This window comes from Trachemys scripta, chromosome 11, assembly GCF_013100865.1.
Source record: "Trachemys scripta elegans isolate TJP31775 chromosome 11, CAS_Tse_1.0, whole genome shotgun sequence".
NCBI lineage: Eukaryota > Metazoa > Chordata > Testudines > Emydidae > Trachemys > Trachemys scripta.
The window spans coordinates 75,127,170-75,144,028 of record NC_048308.1 but is presented as its reverse complement, the minus strand read 5'-3'; the positions used below and the strand labels follow the sequence as shown (position 1 = coordinate 75,144,028).

Below are 16,859 nucleotides of genomic sequence, written 5' to 3'. Positions count from 1 at the left end.
GGCCCCTGCCCCCTGCTCTGCCACAGACTTCCTGGGTGCCCTCGGGCACATCACTCGGTCTCTCTAGGCCTCAGTTTCCCCATTTTGGAAATGGGGCTGGTGGCACTTCCCGACCTCACAAGAGTGTGGGAGGAGAACGCCCCTGCAGATTAGGAAGATGCTCGGATACTGGGGTAATGGGAGGGGGCACTGGGGAAGCATATTTGCACCATCGTTTGGGATGGAATCTGTTTGGAAAGAAAATATTTCCCTAGAGTAATTTAAAAAAATCTGTGTTCAGCGATAACGTTGTGAAATATGTAACGGAGCAGAGCGGTATTTCCCCGTGTGGCCAGCCCCCGACCCGGCCCCAGCTCCCGCTCTGCCCTCAGTCCGGCCCTTTTTCCTCCCCCACAATCAACGCGTCGCCCTCTCCCTCCAGTTCCGTCCGTACATTTTCGAAGGCAGCCAGGGGGGGCCCCAGGCCGGCGCTCTTCAACGGAAGCAGCCCCTGCGGAGGGCAGATGGGGCAGAAACCTGGCACCAACTGGCACCACAGGATGGGCGCCCGCCCCGGCTCTCCGGTTCAGCTCTCTGGCTCCTCTGCCTTTGCCTGTAACAGCGCCAGCTTGTGGGGACGTGGGAGCCAGCTCGAGGACGAGACAGCCCCAGGGCCTCCCTGAGGGAAGAACTATTCACCAGGATGCACGGGGATGGTGTCCCTGCTCTATTTGCCAGCAGCTGGGAATGGGCGACAGCGGATGGATCACTTGATGATTCCCTGGTCTGTTCATTCCCTCTGGGGCACCTGGCACTGACCACTGTCGGCAGACAGGACACTGGGCTAGATGGACCTTTGCTTTGACCCAGTACGGCCGTTCTTATGGCTCCGCATAAGCCGCTACGGCTGTGCCACCGCGGTGCTCCAGTCTAGACGCCAGCCGGGCTTGTCCCATCGGCGTGGGACATCTACCTCCCCGAAAGGCGGGAGCTAGGTCGATGGAAGAATTCTTCCCTCCGCATCCTGACAGATGGAGCTGTGCTGATGTAAGTTCCCCAGGAGACCAGTCCAGAGGCTTGGTGCGTGCTGAACCGTCACGTCTACATCGCTCCGGCCGGCCGGGGTGTGAGAAAGACAAACCCGCTCCTGGGCGACACGGCTACCCGGCCTAACCCCCAGCGTAGCTGACGGCGTTCGGGGAGGCGGTGGGGTAAAGCAACAGACAGACAGACAGACCTCCTCCGCCACAGCGTTCTGCTGGCCCAGTCTCCGTAGTGCTGCCGTGCCCCGAGAGAGAGAATGGACAGCAAAAGCCAAAGGCGCCCTGGGGCAGGCCGGGAACCTGCCTCCTGGACAAGTGCTGCCAGGTGCCAGGTGAGACAGGTTTTGGAGGGGCTGTTTTTCTGCCAGAGGGGTGAGAGCCCAAGAAGGATGGATGGGCAAAGGGCTGTGGGCAGGGGGCAGAGGAGCCGCTGGGGCTCCTTGGGGCGAGTGAGGCCACGGGTCAAGTCCCCATAGTGCAGACTGGAGAGCAAGGCAGGGGACACAGACACTTGCAAAGGAACAGATCAGCTGCAGCCCCCCACCAGGCACCAGAGCAGAGGAGAGAGCAGCGCACACCCCACCTCGCGCCTTCCCAGCTTCGTCTGTGCTTCACTGCGTGCCAAGGGAATCGCAAACACAATCCCCCATTACAGCCGAGGGGCACGGAGCGGTAAAAGCAGGGGTTCTGAAACGTTTGTTCTGGTGACCCCTTTCAAATAGCAAACCTCTGAGTGCGGACCCCCTTATAAATTAAAAACAGTCCTTTATATTTAACACCATTATAAATGCTGGACGCAAAGCAGGGCTTGGTGTAGAGACTGACAACTTACAACCCCTCATGTGACCTCACAACACCCTTGAGGGGTCCCAAGTCCCCGTGTAAGAACCCCTGAGTAAAAAGGTGTAGACAAGAAAGAAAACAGCAAGATGCTTTTAGAAAACCTCACGTGACGGTTCAGCACGCACTGATTGTAAGAGAACTAAGATGTGAACCTCCAAATACCATGAAGTAATCAGAGACACAGGAAACAAACAAACAAACATACCCCCCAGCTGCAGAATTAGAGAATGTTATAATAACACCACTTCAGAGCTTCAATCTGTTTTTGCACCCGCGAGCCAGGGGAGAGCGCGAACGCAGTCCCCCACTACCACAAATTATGCAGTCGAGTTTCCCGCATTTGGGGAAATCGCAGGGGTCAGCACACCCGCAGTGCAATGGATGAGCCTCACCCTGGGAAAACCACCTTCGTGATCATGGTATCTCCCCTGCCAGGTAAGTATGAGTTCCTTCGCCCCGGCCGCCGCCCGCCCTCGCTCGCCCCACACTCTCAACACACGGTGGGGCCCGACTCGGACCGACCGCCGGCCCCGCCCACACCGGCCCCGGCCGCCGCCAGCTGCTCCGACAGGCCCCGGGCTCGGACCCTTCTCACCACCGAGCCCCGCACGGTCAATTGTGGCCGTGCTCGTCAGCCTGGTCCCGTTCCCACAATGCTCCGCTCGCACGGAGATCTGCATACGCGCTCACGCGGCCCCGCCCCTGCCCTGGCCAGCCCCAGCTGTGCAGCGCCGCGAGCCCCCGCCAGGTCCCGGGGCTGGGCCCGGCCTCCCCGGCCTGCGGGCGGCTGCAGCTGGCGGGGGCGGGGGCCTTTGTAGACCCGCCTGCTGATGGGGGGGGGGGATTTAAAGGCCCCCCCCACGCCCGTATGCGGCTGCCCCGGGGCCCCCCCCCCCTACACCCCCCCCCCCAGATGTGACACACCCCCCCCCCCCCCCCCCCCCCGCAGGGTCTGTGGGGCCCTTGGCCTGTGGGCTGGTGTGTGTGTGTCTGTGTGTGAGCGTGTTCTGCCGGGGGGGTCCCCACAGCTCCCCTGGGAACTAACCACGGCCCGGGGCCCAGGCGAGTCGCTGGGGCTGTGACCAGCCCGGCACCCGCCCTTGCCCCCGACGCCGCACCGAGCTCGTGGCAAGATGCTCCTCGCAGCCGGCGTCTCAGCGGCTCTCGCCGCGGCCCAACCCAGCGGGGACATGTTCCTCCAGGCCCAGGCCCCGCAAACGCCCCTAGAGGGAAAGCGCCGGCCAAACGGCACGACAACGACCCCAGGGCTGCCGAGTCCCTGAATGCAGCACACGCTGGTCAGAGTAGGTGAGATGTCACTGGGGCGCCCAGCACCTAGTAGGGTGACCACATGTCCCGATTTTATAGGGACAGTCCCAATTTTTGGGGCTTTTTCTTCTATAGGCTCCTATTACCCCCCACTCCCGTCCTGATTTTTTACACTTGCTGTCTGGTCACCCTAGCGCCTAGTGTGGTGGTTTGTACGGCACCGACGGGCCCAGGGATGGACCGATTGCAGTGGGCGCTGCACGGACACGGAGCCAGCAGACAGTCCCTGCCCCAGTCACCTCACAGACCTCGGGGGAGGGGTGGGGGTGTCTCTGTGTGTGTGTGTGTGAGTGTGTGTGTGTCTGTGTGGCACAGAAGGCCCCAGTGACCTCACAGACTGCATTGTGTGTGTGTCTCTGTCTGTGTCTCTGTGTGTGTCTCTGTGTGTAACTGTGTGTGTGTGGTTAGTACACATAATGATCTCATCTCCTGGCACACAAGGCTACAAGAGCATTTGCTGGATGTTGCCTGCCGGAAGCTGGGCCTGGCCGCCCGGATAATCGCCCGGTTCTGTTCATTCCCTGCGAGGCGCCTGGCACCGACCGGCCAGTGTGGGCAGACAGGACACAGGGCTAGCGGGACCCGTGGTCTGACCCGGTGGGGCCGTTCCTAGGATTGTTGGTATTTTTCTACCCTGGATAGAACTGTTGTGATCCACCCCATGCAGCGTGGGGCAGGGGCCCCCCAGTGCTGGCTGGTACCGGTACCTGGGCTTGGAACGGCCGAGATTTTTATCAGTAAATGTCTGTCAAGGTGGATTCCGCCCCCCCATGTTACCGTCGATAATGATGAAAACGTCAGTAAGACACAAGCTGTCGGAGCCCGGGTCTGTGTTAGATTTCGGGACATTCCCGTGTGGGTTCTGACACGCGATGGCGACACGTGTTTGAACAGCCGTAAAGCGTTAACGTGTCGAGTCTCCCCATCGCTGGCAGGAAATAACCGTCCGACCCCCCCCGACCTCCCACAACTGCGACGTGCAACGTGATAAAAACCCAACAAACAAAACGGCTTGAAAATCCCCTGGACTGTGTCTGTGGAACAGCCCAACCCAGCCCCCGGGTGAGCCCTGGCATCGGCCAGGCGCTCGCTGGGCCTACTTGTGGCCGGGTGAGCAGAGCAGGGTCTGGCTTTACCCCCCCCCCCCCGCCCCCAGCCCCCCCGGGGGGTTTCCAGTCTCAGAGAGTATTTCCCAGAGCCCCCCCCTACACACCCCTGGGGGGGGGAGGATTGACGGGGCCGGGGCTGCAGTTCTGCCCTGCCCAGGTTCACTGGGCACCGCCGAGGGCTCCCCAGAGCTGCTGCCGGAGGAATTTGTCCCCGTCCCCCCCACCCCCGCTGCAGCCCCAAACACCAGCTCCCCCTCCTGGACCCCCTGCAATGCAGGGCCCACAGCCCCCCCGGCCGGCCCTGTCTCTGTCTCCTGGGGGGCAGGGCGGGGTGGGGGTGGGCTCCGGGACCCCCCCCTCCTCAGCCAGGGGCGGCGGGTGATGGGGAGACCCGGGGGCTGACCCCGCACCAAGGGCCCGTCTCCGCCTGCTCCGCGCCCCGGCCCCGGCCCCGGCTCTGCCCCGAGCGCACTAGCAGGGGCCGCAGCCCCGGGTGGGCGATGCGCTGTAGACGGACCCTGTCTGTGCCGCCCCCCTCCCGGCAGCGGGGGCGGGTCCATGGGCTGCCCCCCCCCCATCCCGGGCCGCTCTCCCCGCCCCCCCGGGGGTTGGGCTTCCTGGGTCAGCGCCGCGGCTGCATCCGCGCCCGGCCCCGCTGCTGCTCCCGGCCCGGGCGGGGGGAGCCCGGGGGCCGCGCTGGGCTGGAGCCGGAGCCGGAGCCGGAGCCGGAGCCGCCCCGGGGCCGCGCAGCGCCGAGCTCCGCCGGCGGGAGGGAGCTGCTGCGCCGGGGCCGGCAGGTGCGGGAGGGGCCGGGCCGGGCCGGGGGGCGCTACAGGGCGGGGGGAGGTGTGGGGGGCTGGAAGAGGGCGGGGGAGGGCAGGAGGGGACGGGGGAAGGGCGCAGACCCCCATCCAGCCATGGGGCAGGAGCGGCAGGCAGGGGGGTGACTCAAATCTGAACATCCCAGAGGCCCCCCCCGCCCTCCCAGAGCCCCCCAATCCTGCACCCCCACTGCCCTGGGTGTCTGCAGCGTGGACAGTGAGACCCCAGGGGCTGTGGTACCCCCCGGGGTGGCATCCCCCTCCCTGCACCCCAGTCAGCCCCACAGGCCCATCCTGCCTGGTGTCCTTCCCCCTCCCTGCCCCCTGGTCAGCCCCACAGGCCCATCCCGCCTGGTGTCCTGCCCCCCTGGGTCAGGCCACGTCCCCCGGAGCAGGTCGGGGCTGGGTTAAAATCATGGGACGTTCCCTGTAGCAGATACAAGGGGAGATGCATCATACGCAGATTAAACTGACACGATTTTAACTATACGCGCTCGGCAAAAAATAAAATGAAAATTAAAAAAAGAGAAAACTAACAATTTAAATACTGTACCTGTAGCGCGGGCGATTCCGCCCCCCATTCCACTCAATGGGAATTTGACTCGACGCGATTTTCGCCTCACACGCTGACTTTAGAACCTAACCCCCGCGTCAGATGCGATTCCTGTTTATTCTCCTCCCGCGTGGCACTCCCTGATCTTGCCTGTCCCCGAGCAGGATTTCTGATCCCCGGACCGGACGCGCTCTCCCGGATGGAGCGAGGGGCAGAGCCGGGGGTCCTGGGTCCCCGGGGCGCTGAGGAGACCCCGAGAGACGCCCGCACAGGTGAGGAATCGCTTAAACCGGCTCAGAAATTCACCCCTGGCTTCCTGGGGTCTTTACATCCTGGGCAGTAACAGAAGGTGCTTTACAGGCCTTCCAGGGGCTGCCCCGGCCCCCAGCCTTTTCCCCAACCCCATTTTATGTTTGTAAATGTTTTTCTCTGCCCTACTCCCGTGTGAGACCCACACAACACAACGGGGCAGCTGATTGTGCAGGGGCCGCAGACTGGGCAGATGCTGCCGCCGGCACGAAGAAAACCGGCTGGGGCCAGCGGTTAGGAAATGCGGTTCCTTCGCTCATCCGTCAGTGACTCGCCCGGTGGTGCCCTGCCGCCAGCGCGTGGGGAGGGGATTTCAGGATCGGGGGAGTAAATGCGGCTGGGGTGTTAATTCTGTATTGAGGGCGAAGCAGCTCACCAGATTAGATTAAACCCCAGGCCGCCGTCCCCCTCCACACACAACATTTACAGAGGTGTGGTTACGTGCCTAGTGCAAGGCAGTGGGGACACGGACTCACACGCAGTGTCTCAGGTGGTGAGTGTGCGCACACGAAATCTCACCACAACAACCAATATCTACCACCTTACAGTCAATTCTTTGTTGGCTCTTATGACCTGGGTTCCCAGCTCCGCCGCCTCCTTTCCCATTTCTGTGCCTCGGTTTCCCTGTTGTTAGGCAGATCATGCTTTGCGACCTCCAGGTGAACAGCTGCGAGGGAGGCCCAGAGCAGTAATATAATCACTGCAAAGGCCTCCCGGCCTCCCCAGGCCTCAGCCCAGATTGTGACCTCATTACATTCCTTGCTCTTTTCATGTTGTACCTTGTGAAGAAGAATAATGATTTGTGTGACGTGAGCATCTAGCCCGGACTGAGCTCAGGAGCCCATGTGCTCGGAGCTGGACATACACCTAGCGAGAGACAGTCCCTGCCCCGCGGACCCGGCCGTGTGAACGGCCAGTGAGGGGAGGGGTGTGAGGGCAAACAGAAGCCCAGGGAGAGGACGTAGCAGCCGGTGGTGAAGCTGGGAATAGAGCCCAGGACTCCAAAGGCGGAGGAGTGACTTGATTGTGGTGTTTTAGTCCCTGCGAGGGGGGAAATAGCAGCTACTAAAGGGATCTTTGTCCGGGTCTGTTCTGGCCGTAAGCTCTGTGAGTCTGACCCACCAGACCGCGCTGCCCCTCAGCACCCATCACATGGGTAATTCCCCTGGGGTGACGCATGGGAGTCGCGCTGACGCTGACTAGTCACCCAGCGTCTCTGGCCGGCAGTGCCCGGTACCTGGCAGCGCGGTCACTTTCATGGATCGCTCCCACGCCCACCCAGCCGACGTCCTGGGACATGCAGGGTCATTTTCTAAGTACATTTCGAAAGCGCTGACATCTGCATGTGAAGCTGAACAGCGGACACTCCTGCAACGCTCCAGTTAGGGGTGTGGGGGACCTGGCGGCCACTCGCTGCAGCAAAGGAGACGGGTCCGGTCTCGTCCCTGACCCTGCACTATCTGTCCATCCACCCCTGGATCCTAGTGTACCCAATCTACCCCCCCCCACCCTGGGAATAGCCCCAAGTGCTCCTTCTGCTGGTGCTCAGAGCCCCTGCAGGCCGCCAGAGTGAAATCGACCTGACTCTTGTCAGTGTCACAGGAGCCCACAGGAAACAGCCTGAAAATGGCCAGTGTCTTCTCAGTTTCCTGCTGCTGGGGATCTCTGAGCAGCACCAGAGCTGCCTGTCTGCAGACTCAGGAAGGCAGTGCGACCTCATCAGGCTCCCTACAAAATCAGCCTCCCAACAAGAAGGGCCAGAAATGGGAGCTTGAATCCTCTGGGAGTTCCCGGCCTCTCCTCCCACCAGGGTCAGTCCCAGCTGCCAGGGGATTTTTTACACCTCGGGTTTGTTCCCCTGACCTGAGGAGCTCAGCGCAGGGCGTGACGGGTGTCTGGATTCTCTCTTTCTTTCAGCGCGTGGGAACGAGGAGGAGGCGACTCAGCCAGGGGTGGCGAATGAGACGCTGCCAGGAGGAGCTGGAGGGGACATTTCCCGGAGTCCGGAGCCGGGGAAAGCCTCCGAGGGGCAGCAGGGGAACCCCACGGAGGAGAGTGGGGATGAACCCGCCCCCCGCGGGGGCGACACAATGGACCCGAGCGAGGCCACGGCCCGGCCAGGGCGGCTCTACACCTGCCCGGAGTGCGGGAAAAGCTTCACGCAGAGCTCGCACTTCATCCGGCACCAGACGGTGCACACGGGGGAGCGGCCGTACCAGTGCGCGGACTGCGGCAAGAGCTACCGGCAGAACTCGGACCTGGTGAGCCACCGCCGGCTCCACACGGGCGAGGAGCCCTTCCACTGCGCCGAGTGCGGCAAGCGCTTCCGCCAGAGCTCGGAGCTCATCATCCACCAGCGCAGCCACACGGCCGAGGCCCCCTACCCCTGCCCCGAGTGCGGCAAACGCTTCCGCCGCAGCTCGCACCGCCTGGCCCACCAGCGCACCCACACCGCCGAGCGCCCCTGCAAGTGCCCCGACTGCGGCAAGGGCTTCCGCACCAACTCGGACGTGGCGCAGCACCGGCGCACCCACACGGGCGAGCGCCCCCACCAGTGCCCGGACTGCGGCGAGCGCTTCAGCGTGCGCTCCACGCTGGTCAACCACCGCCGGGTGCACACGGCCGAGCGCCCCTTCGCCTGCGGCGAGTGCGGCAAGCGCTTCACCCAGAGCTCCACCCTCAACCGGCACCGGCGCATCCACGTGGGCGAGCGCCCCTACCGCTGCCTGGAGTGCGGCAAGAGCTTCAACCGCAGCTCCAACCTGCTCACCCACCAGGTGCTGCACACGGGCGAGCGCCCCTTCCGCTGCCCCCGCTGTCCCAAGAGCTTCAACCAGCGAGCCAACCTGCTGACCCACCAGCGCACCCACACGGGCGAGCGCCCCCACCAGTGCCCCGGCTGCGGCAAGCGCTTCAGCCAGAGAGCCAACCTGCTGGTGCACCAGCGGCTGCACGCGGGGGACTGACCCCGGCCGGTCTCCGGGGCGCTCTAGCCAGCCGCCCGCTCGCTGGCGTCGGGTGTGGCCGATCGGGGACTCCTCCGGCTCGGCAGCCCCCGGCAGTCCCGACCAGCTCTTCCGTCCTGCCAGCCCGGCGTAGGGGGACGGCGTGAATGGGCCGGAGGTGTTAACATAACCCAGCCGCTGTCCACCGTTACACAGTGTTAAACACGGGCCGGCGTTGGGGTGCAGAGACCGCTGCCCGCTCAGCGCCAGGGCACACACCGTTCCGCAGCCTGGGAACCGTTTCGTAACGACGCAGCAAAGGCCGAGCCGATAAAGCCTCTGCAGTGTGAAGTACGAAGCCAGCCAGGCTTACCCTGTTAGTGTCCGCGGTCCCGGTCCCGTCCGCCGGAGAGAGGAAAGGCCCTTTGAGCGTCTCCTGGGTGCATCAGCGCTGGCAGTGACGGGACAGGAGAAGGGAGCTGAGACGGGCTGGAGCCAAACGTCTGATCTGTTCAGCCCAGGTGTTGTCTGGGCTTTGGCTGGAGCTGGGGGTGGCCGTGGCCTGTGGGTCCCGCTCTCTGGCCCGGGCTGGGTGGACATTTCTCAGGGTGAGATCCCAGGAGACGGGGGTGGCAGCCAGGATGGGGAAACTTGCTCCAGGAGACCCGTCTGGTTGTTTCGGTTTTTCCCCCCAAAGTCTCTTTCTTTAAGGCCCTGCAAAGGGGGAGGTGGGCGGCCCGGCCCAGCCCCTCATCGTTATGTTCACCAATTAAATTTATTTCCATACTGACAAACTTAGTGTAAGTTACTTCGTTCCCCCATTTTCCTATTTATGAAGTTCAGACCTTAACACACACAGTCCCAGCGCCGTAGCAATCGGCCTCTTCGGCTGAACTAATTCAGGCTCGGTCTGGGTTTTGTCACCTGCCTGTAACATCATCCGTGACTCAGGATAACCTGACGGACTTTTCGTGGTTACTTCCCACGCAGGCCGAAGTTATAAACCCAACTGTCCCATCAGGTCCCTGGGCTAATGACCTGACCTCCCCTCCGGGGGGCAGCAGGGTCTGTGTAGCTCTGTCCCGTACCCCGTCATTCACAACGATTTCAGCGGGACCCCGCGTATCCAATTGAACTGGGACCGGGGCCAGATCGGATCATCAGAGTTTTAAACCAGCCGTGTGGGTATCGATCATTTGTACACTCCTCACTCGGTAACCCTGAACGGCACAGGGACCACCTGCAATGTCTGTTTAATGTCACCCAAGGCACCATCGCTGGTTAGCTGCTTTACACACAACGTCACAAACAGAACAATTGTAAAGAAATGCAAAAATGATAATTATTACCAAGCATTAAAACATGGCCCCTTCCTTATTTACAGCGACACGAACTGTCACTTCTTTCCTGTCCTGCCTTCTCGCAGGTCTCTCCAGTCCCTGCCATCTGCCCAGTTCTTCATGTACTCCGTCCCTGTCCTTGAGATCTGCTTCTCACTGACCTAGGATGTCACTGACTGGTCAGTCCCACTAGAACAGGGGACGCCGGGCAAATCCGGACCGCCAGACACGTTTGCCCGGACCCTGAAATCTCTTTACTTATTTCATTGTTGTTATTGTCTCTGGAGTCTGGCCCTTGACTGAGAAATTTGGACTTTGGCAAAGTACAACGACTACCCCTGCTATGTAAAGATTAATTCAGCACGGACGTGCCCCGAATTCCCCAGTCCTCACCCTACGTGGGGGACCAAGAACTCCCCCATGGGGGAGGCTCATGGCATGGGACACTGACTAACTGAAAGGAATCATAGAATCATAGACTATCAGGGTTGGAAGGGACCTCAGGAGGTATCTAGTCCAACCCCCTGCTCAAAGCAGGACCAACCCCAACTAAATCATCCCAGCCAGGGCTTTGTCAAGCCGGGCCTTAAAAACCTCCAAGGAAGGAGATTCCACCACCTCCCTAGTGAACCCATTCCAGTGCTTCACCACCCTCCTAGTGAAATAGTGTTTCCTAATATCCAACCTAGACCTCCCTCACTGCAACTTGAGACCATTACTCCTTGTTCTGTCATCTGCCACCACTGAGAACAGCCGAGCTCCATCCTCTTTGGAACCCCCCTTCAGGTAGTTGAAGGCTGCTATCAAATCCCCCCTCACCCTTCTCTTCTGGAGACTAAACAATCCCAGTTCCCTCAGCCTCTCCTCATAAGTCATGTGCTCCAGCCCCCTAATCATTTCTGTTGCCCTCCGCTGGACTCTTTCCAATTTTTCCACATCCTTCTTGTAGTGTGGGGCCCAAAACTGGACACAGTACTCCAGATGAGGCCTCACCAATGTCGAATAAAGGGGAACGATCATGTTCCTCGATCTGCTGGCAATGCCCCTACTTATACAGCCCAAAATGCCATTAGCCTTCTTGGCAACAAGGGCACACTGTTGACTCATATCCAGCTTCTCATCCACTGTGACCCCTAGGTCCTTTTCTGCAGAACTGCTGCCTAGCCATTCGGTCACTAGTCTGTAGCAGTGCATGGGATTCTTCCGTCCTAAGTGCAGGACTCTGCACTTGTCCTTGTTGAACCTCATCAGATTTATTTTGGCCCAATCCTCCAATTTGTCTAGGTCCCTCTGTATCTGATCCCTACCCTCCAGCATATCTACCACTCCTCCCGGTTTAATGTCATCTGCAAACTTGCTGAGAGTGCAGTCCACGCCATCCTCCAGATCATTAATGAAGATATTGATCAAAACTGGCCCCAGGACCGACCCTTGGGGCACTCCGCTTGATACCGGCTGCCAACTAGACATGGAGCCATTGATCACTACCCGCTGAGCCCGACGATCTAGCCAGCTTTCTATCCACCTTACAGTCCATTCATCCAGCCCATACTTCTTTAACTTGCTGGCAAGAATACTGTGGGAGACCGTATCAAAAGCTTTGCTAAAGTCAAGGAATAACACATCCACTGCTTTCCCCTCATCCACAGACCCAGTTATCTCCTCATAGAAGGCAATTAGGTTAGTCAGGCACGACTTCCCCTTGGTGAATCCATGTTGCCTGTTTCTGATCACTTTCCTCTCCTCTAAGTGCCTCAGAATGGATTCCTTGAGGACCTGCTCCATGACTTTTCCAGGGACTGAGGTGAGGCTGACTGGCCTGTAGTTCCCCGGATCCTCCTCCTTCCCTTGCACTACATGAGTCTTTTTGGACTGTAATCCAAGGGGGCGTGTGGCGCGGCTCGAGCTCACAGGACGCAAAGCGGCTCCCGCCCAGAGGAGACAGGACAGACGTTTCAATCCCAGTTCAGAAGAGAGCTGTGACGGATCTGCAAAGCAGGGGAGGGGGTACGGCTCCCATCAGCCCCTCCCCATTGCACGGATCCCTCCTCCTGCCTTTTCCATCAGCTCCCACTCCAAGCCAGGTCAGGGGAAAGGTGCTGAGCCGGGAGGTGGCTGGGCTCTGGCTGGGGGCCGGGAGCCGCGGGGCAGCTGGAGAGAAGCCCAGGGACGGTGCCAGAGCTGTGCGTGGAACAGGCTGTAAGTGCCGGACGACCCAGTGCTTTGCCTGGCTGATTTCAAAGGCAGCTGTGCAACTGTCCCGGTTCTGGGCCCATTTCCCTCTGCTGCGGCTGGGGAGGCTCTGAGCACACAGAGGCCCCAGGTGGGCTGGCTGCAGACTCAGGAAGGTGGTGCTGGGATCCCCATTTGGATTCTGCTTCCCACCCAGGCAGGCTGGGAGCTTTAACATGTTGAATCCTGCAGGTGATGGGCCGGCGAGCGAGAGCGAGGAGGGGGATCCCCAGAAGGAGGATCGGGAGCGAGCGGAACCGTGTGGGATGGTGCTGGGTCAGTCCCAGAGGAACGCGTCTGGGAGCCCCGAGGGTCAGCACAATGCAGACAGGCTGTACCGGTGCGTGGGAGGAGCTTCCGTCAGAGCGCCCAGCTTATCAGACACCAGGCCGTCCGTACGGGGGAGAGACCCTACAAATACCCCGACTGTGGGAAAGGCTTTGCCCTGGGCTCAGACATGACCAGGCATTGGCACGTCCACATGGGAGCGCCCCTACGTGTGCCCTGAGTGTGGGAAAGGCTTCGCTCACAGCTCCAACCTCATCCGGCACCGGAGCCTGCCCACGGAGGAGAAACCCTACAAGTTCCCGGCCTGCTGGTCCTGGAAGGGCTTCCAGGTGAGCTCCCACCTCGTCACCCCCCAGCGCATCCACACAGGCAAACGCTCCTACCGCTGCTCCGAATGCGCAAAGGGCTTCAGCCACAGCTCCCAGCTGGTCAAGCACCGCCGGACCCACATGGCCTGTATGCGGGAGTACCTTTGGGGCCAGCTCCACCCTCATCAGCCAGCAGCGCACCCACACGGCCGAGCGCCCCTTCCAGTGCCCCGTCTGCCGGAACAGCTTTGGCCAGGTCTCGGGGCTCACCCGGCACCAGAGGATCCACCCCGGGGAGCGCCCCTACAAATGCCCCAACATGGTGCCCTGAGGTGATCGCTGACCCCTGGCTACCCAGCCCCCCAACGGGCTCCCCCTCCCCACTGCCGGGCCCCTCCAGCAGCCTGGGGGCGAGAGGGAGGGGAGGGAAAGCCCCGACCGGCCCCTCCTCCGCGCTGGGTGCAGGGGTCCCAGCCGGGCGGTGAAGTGGCTCCAAACAGACATTTCTTCTGATCCCAGGACCCAGCTGATTTCCAGCGGTCGGACAGAGCCAGGAAGTTTTATCCCAACCCCGGTTCTGGCCAGAGAGATGTTACCAGCCCGGCCTGCCAGGGCCGATTCCCTGGGAAGCAGAAGGGGCTCGATCCCTGAGCCGCAGGGGCTGAGGCTGGTGTCACTCCTCCTGGCACCTAAGCCAGGCCGGGTCCGGGGCTGGCGTGAATCGGCCGCAGCCCCGTCGGGGTCGGTGAGGCCGGGTCCCCGGCTGGCGCGAATCGGCCCCAGCCCCGTCGGGGTCGGTGGGGCCGGGTCCCCGGCTGGCGCAAATCGGCCGCAGCCCCGTCGGGGTCGGTGGGGCCGGGTCCCCGGCCGGCGCGAATCGGCCGCAGCCCCTTCGGGGGCTGGCGTGAATCGGCCGCAGCCCTGTTGGGGTCAGTGTGGATTCACACTGGCTGGGGATTGGGCCGCTCTGTCTATCAGCCCAGCCAACTGACTGATCTCTGCAGGCACAAGCCCGCTGGGCGTGTAAATGCTGGGTAGCAGGACAGGCTGGCTGGTGTCACCAGGGCCGGCTCTAGGCACCAGCAAACAAAGCTGGTGCTTGGGGCGGCACATTTTTAGGGGCAGCACGGCCGGCGCCAGAATGCCGCCCCTAAAAATGTGCCCCGGCCGCCCTAACTCACCTCCGCTGCTGCTGCCACGGCGCGTGAAACAGCTGATTCGCGAGCCGCTACTCGCCCTCCCTCCCAGGCTCTCAAACCTGGGGGGGGGGAGACCCCGAGTGGCCGTGGCGCGGGCGCCGCTTCTCCCCCTCCCTCCCTCCCTCCTAGGCTTGAGAGCCTGGGGGGAGGAGGCAGGGCTGGGGATTTGGGGAAGGGGCGGAGTTGAGGCGGGGCCGGGGGTGGGGTAATTAAAGAACCGGGGTGGGGGCGGACAAAATTGTTTTTGCTTTGGGCGGCAAAAATCCTAGAGCCAGCCCTGGGTGTCACGGTGGTTCACCAGCGTCTCAGCTGCTCCGGGCCGGGCTGGCTCCGTACGCTCCGAGCTGAGAGGTTACCGAGTTTCTGTCCTTCGGTTAAGCTAGTGTGAGCGGGTGGTAACTGAAAAGCTGGGGGGAGAGGGGTGCAGATGGCCGGGCGTCTGACAGGCCCATTGGAAGGGAGCCGAGGTCGCAGTGGGGTCTCTGAGTGGGCACCTCGTGTCATTCGCTCGTTACACAAGAATAACCTGGGCCCAAAATACCCGTGTTTATTTACAGAGACGCGCGGCCCTGGCTGGGTTCTGGCTGCTTTAACGTGCCGAGCACGGTGGGCGCCGCTGGAGGCTCACGGGCTGGTTAAAGGGATGCTGCCCTATTCCAGGGGACACGACATGGACTCGTCAGATCTCAGCCCTCGAGGGCCTCTGTTAATTGCCGTTGTATTACCAGAGCGTCTCGGGGCCCAGGGCCCCCTGGGCCAGCGGCTGGCCCTACCCCATGGAAGAGACTGTCCTGCCCCAAGGAGCTTACGCGCTAAACAGCCAAAGCACACGTTCTCCCCACTCACAGGTAGGGAGATGAGGCAGAGAGATTAAGTAACTTGCCCAAGGTCAGCCAGCAGCTCAGTGGCAGAGTCAGGAATAGGACCCAGGCATCCCACGCTAGTGTTTTCCCCATGCTACCCTTCTCTCTACCTCCAGCACGTGGTTACCCCCCTAGGACCAGCTCCACGTTTCTTTCTCTAGCTCCTGGTTTCATTGGCCCGTTGTGTCAGTTAGTAAAACACACAGCTGGGTTTCCTCTCGTTCAGGAAGGAAGGGCGGGCGCGGGGAAGGGCCTGGGGCGGGGCTGAAATGCAGCATCCGGAGCCGGGCCCGGGCACTCAGGGGCTGTTTGGGGTTTTCCTGCTCTGAACCAGGAGGAATAAAGCGGCTTTGTGGTTCCCAGTCGCCCTGAGTCTTTTGCCGAGAGAACAGGAGTGTAAAAGGGGCGACGGGTCCCCCAGGAAATGCTCTTGAGGGGTTTGTCGGCAACACCGTATAACCTGCTGGTTCTGCTCTGTGACCCGCGCGGGCCTGGAAGGTTTCGCCCCAAGGCTGAGTTACGGATCCCTCCCCTGGGAGCTCCCTGTGTAACACGCCTAACGCCCCGCTACGCTGGCTGGGGACTTCTCCTGCCTGATCCACGCACAGGCCGGCCCCATGGCCCAGCCAGGCCGGAGCAGCCCCCGCTGGGCTCCCCCATGGCCTCTGTGCTCCCCCACACACCCTGCTGATCCCAGCCAGGCCTTGAGCACCCCCGCTGGGCTCCCCTATGGCATCTCTGCTCGCCCCCGCCCCCCGCTGATCCCAGCCAGGCCGGAGCAAGGGTCCGATACAGGTGTAAAAGCCTCTGTCTCCCCAAGGGATGTACCCGGCCCCTGTTCCCAGCGTGTCTGAGCCTCGCAGGCCCTGGTGCAGGGACACTCAGACTGCGGCTCGCACGCCCCGAGCGCCTGTTTAACGTGTCTCCTGCAGCTCTTTGCAGCACCAGGTATTAAAACGCCCTGTGATGTAACTATTAACCCAGCTTGGTTATTAACCCGTCAGGCTGCTTTTACTGTGTCCTTAACCAGTGACCTTATCAACATGCAAGTTATTAACTTGTTTGTTGTGAGAATACCACACACACACACACATGAATAACTCCCCAGTGACACTGCTTAACTATGGAGACCAGAGCGAATGAAACAAGGAATTCACACCAGGGCGGCTCTTTTGGGTCATGCTGGTGGCTCCGAGGTCTGAGTGTCTAATACATGTATCCTGGCCCCCTGTGCGGCAGGGTGGGTGTCACCCCATGGCTCGGTGGGACCCAGAGGCCAGGGCCTGGCCCCCTGTGCGGGGCAGGGTGGGTGTCACCCCATGGCCCGGCGGGTCCCAGAGGCCAGGGCCTGGCCCCCTGTGCGGGGCAGGGTGGGTGTCACCCCATGGCCCGGCGGGACCCAGAGGCCAGGGCCTGGCCCCCTGTGCGGGGCAGGGTGGGTGTCACCCCATGGCCCAGCAGGACCCAGAGGCCGAGGACCTGGCCCCCCATGTGCGGGGCAGGGTGGGTGTCACCCCATGGCCCGGCGGGACCCAGAGCCGAGGGCCTGGCCCAAGCTCTCCAGGCCGCCTGGGGCGAGCTGGGAATCGCAGGCGGGTCTCCCAGGCGAGCGCCCGACCCCGGGGTCCCCGGGTGCCCGGTCCAGCCCCACGGTGCCCCTCAGGCGGGCAGCCCGGAGCAGGGGAGCTGAGCGGGGGG

The 16,859-nt window shown here is 61.9% G+C and overlaps 2 protein-coding genes and 1 non-coding gene across 3 annotated transcripts in view; 1 reads left to right on the top strand and 2 right to left on the bottom strand.

Moving 5' to 3' along the window:
* LOC117885020 (HLA class II histocompatibility antigen, DP beta 1 chain-like) overlaps positions 1–2,545 on the bottom strand; it is a 25,060-nt gene extending 22,515 nt beyond the window's left edge. The window contains 1 exon segment of the mRNA XM_034786094.1: positions 2,461–2,545. Coding sequence (XP_034641985.1) covers positions 2,461–2,545 — 85 coding nt within the window.
* Positions 2,145–2,308, bottom strand: LOC117885308. Its single transcript, XR_004647778.1, has one exon. It is a non-coding gene; the product is annotated as a U1 spliceosomal RNA (small nuclear RNA).
* Positions 2,546–4,925: 2,380 nt separating the features above from the next.
* Positions 4,926–16,859, top strand: part of LOC117885019 (zinc finger protein 665-like) — a 17,175-nt gene continuing 5,241 nt past the window's right edge. Inside the window, exons 1-6 of the mRNA XM_034786093.1 lie at positions 4,926–5,100; positions 5,842–5,949; positions 7,904–8,947; positions 12,696–12,843; positions 13,036–13,247; positions 16,017–16,109. Coding sequence (XP_034641984.1) covers positions 5,877–5,949; positions 7,904–8,947; positions 12,696–12,843; positions 13,036–13,247; positions 16,017–16,109 — 1,570 coding nt within the window. The 5' untranslated portion in view covers positions 4,926–5,100; positions 5,842–5,876. The remainder of the gene's footprint in view (positions 5,101–5,841; positions 5,950–7,903; positions 8,948–12,695; positions 12,844–13,035; positions 13,248–16,016; positions 16,110–16,859) is intronic.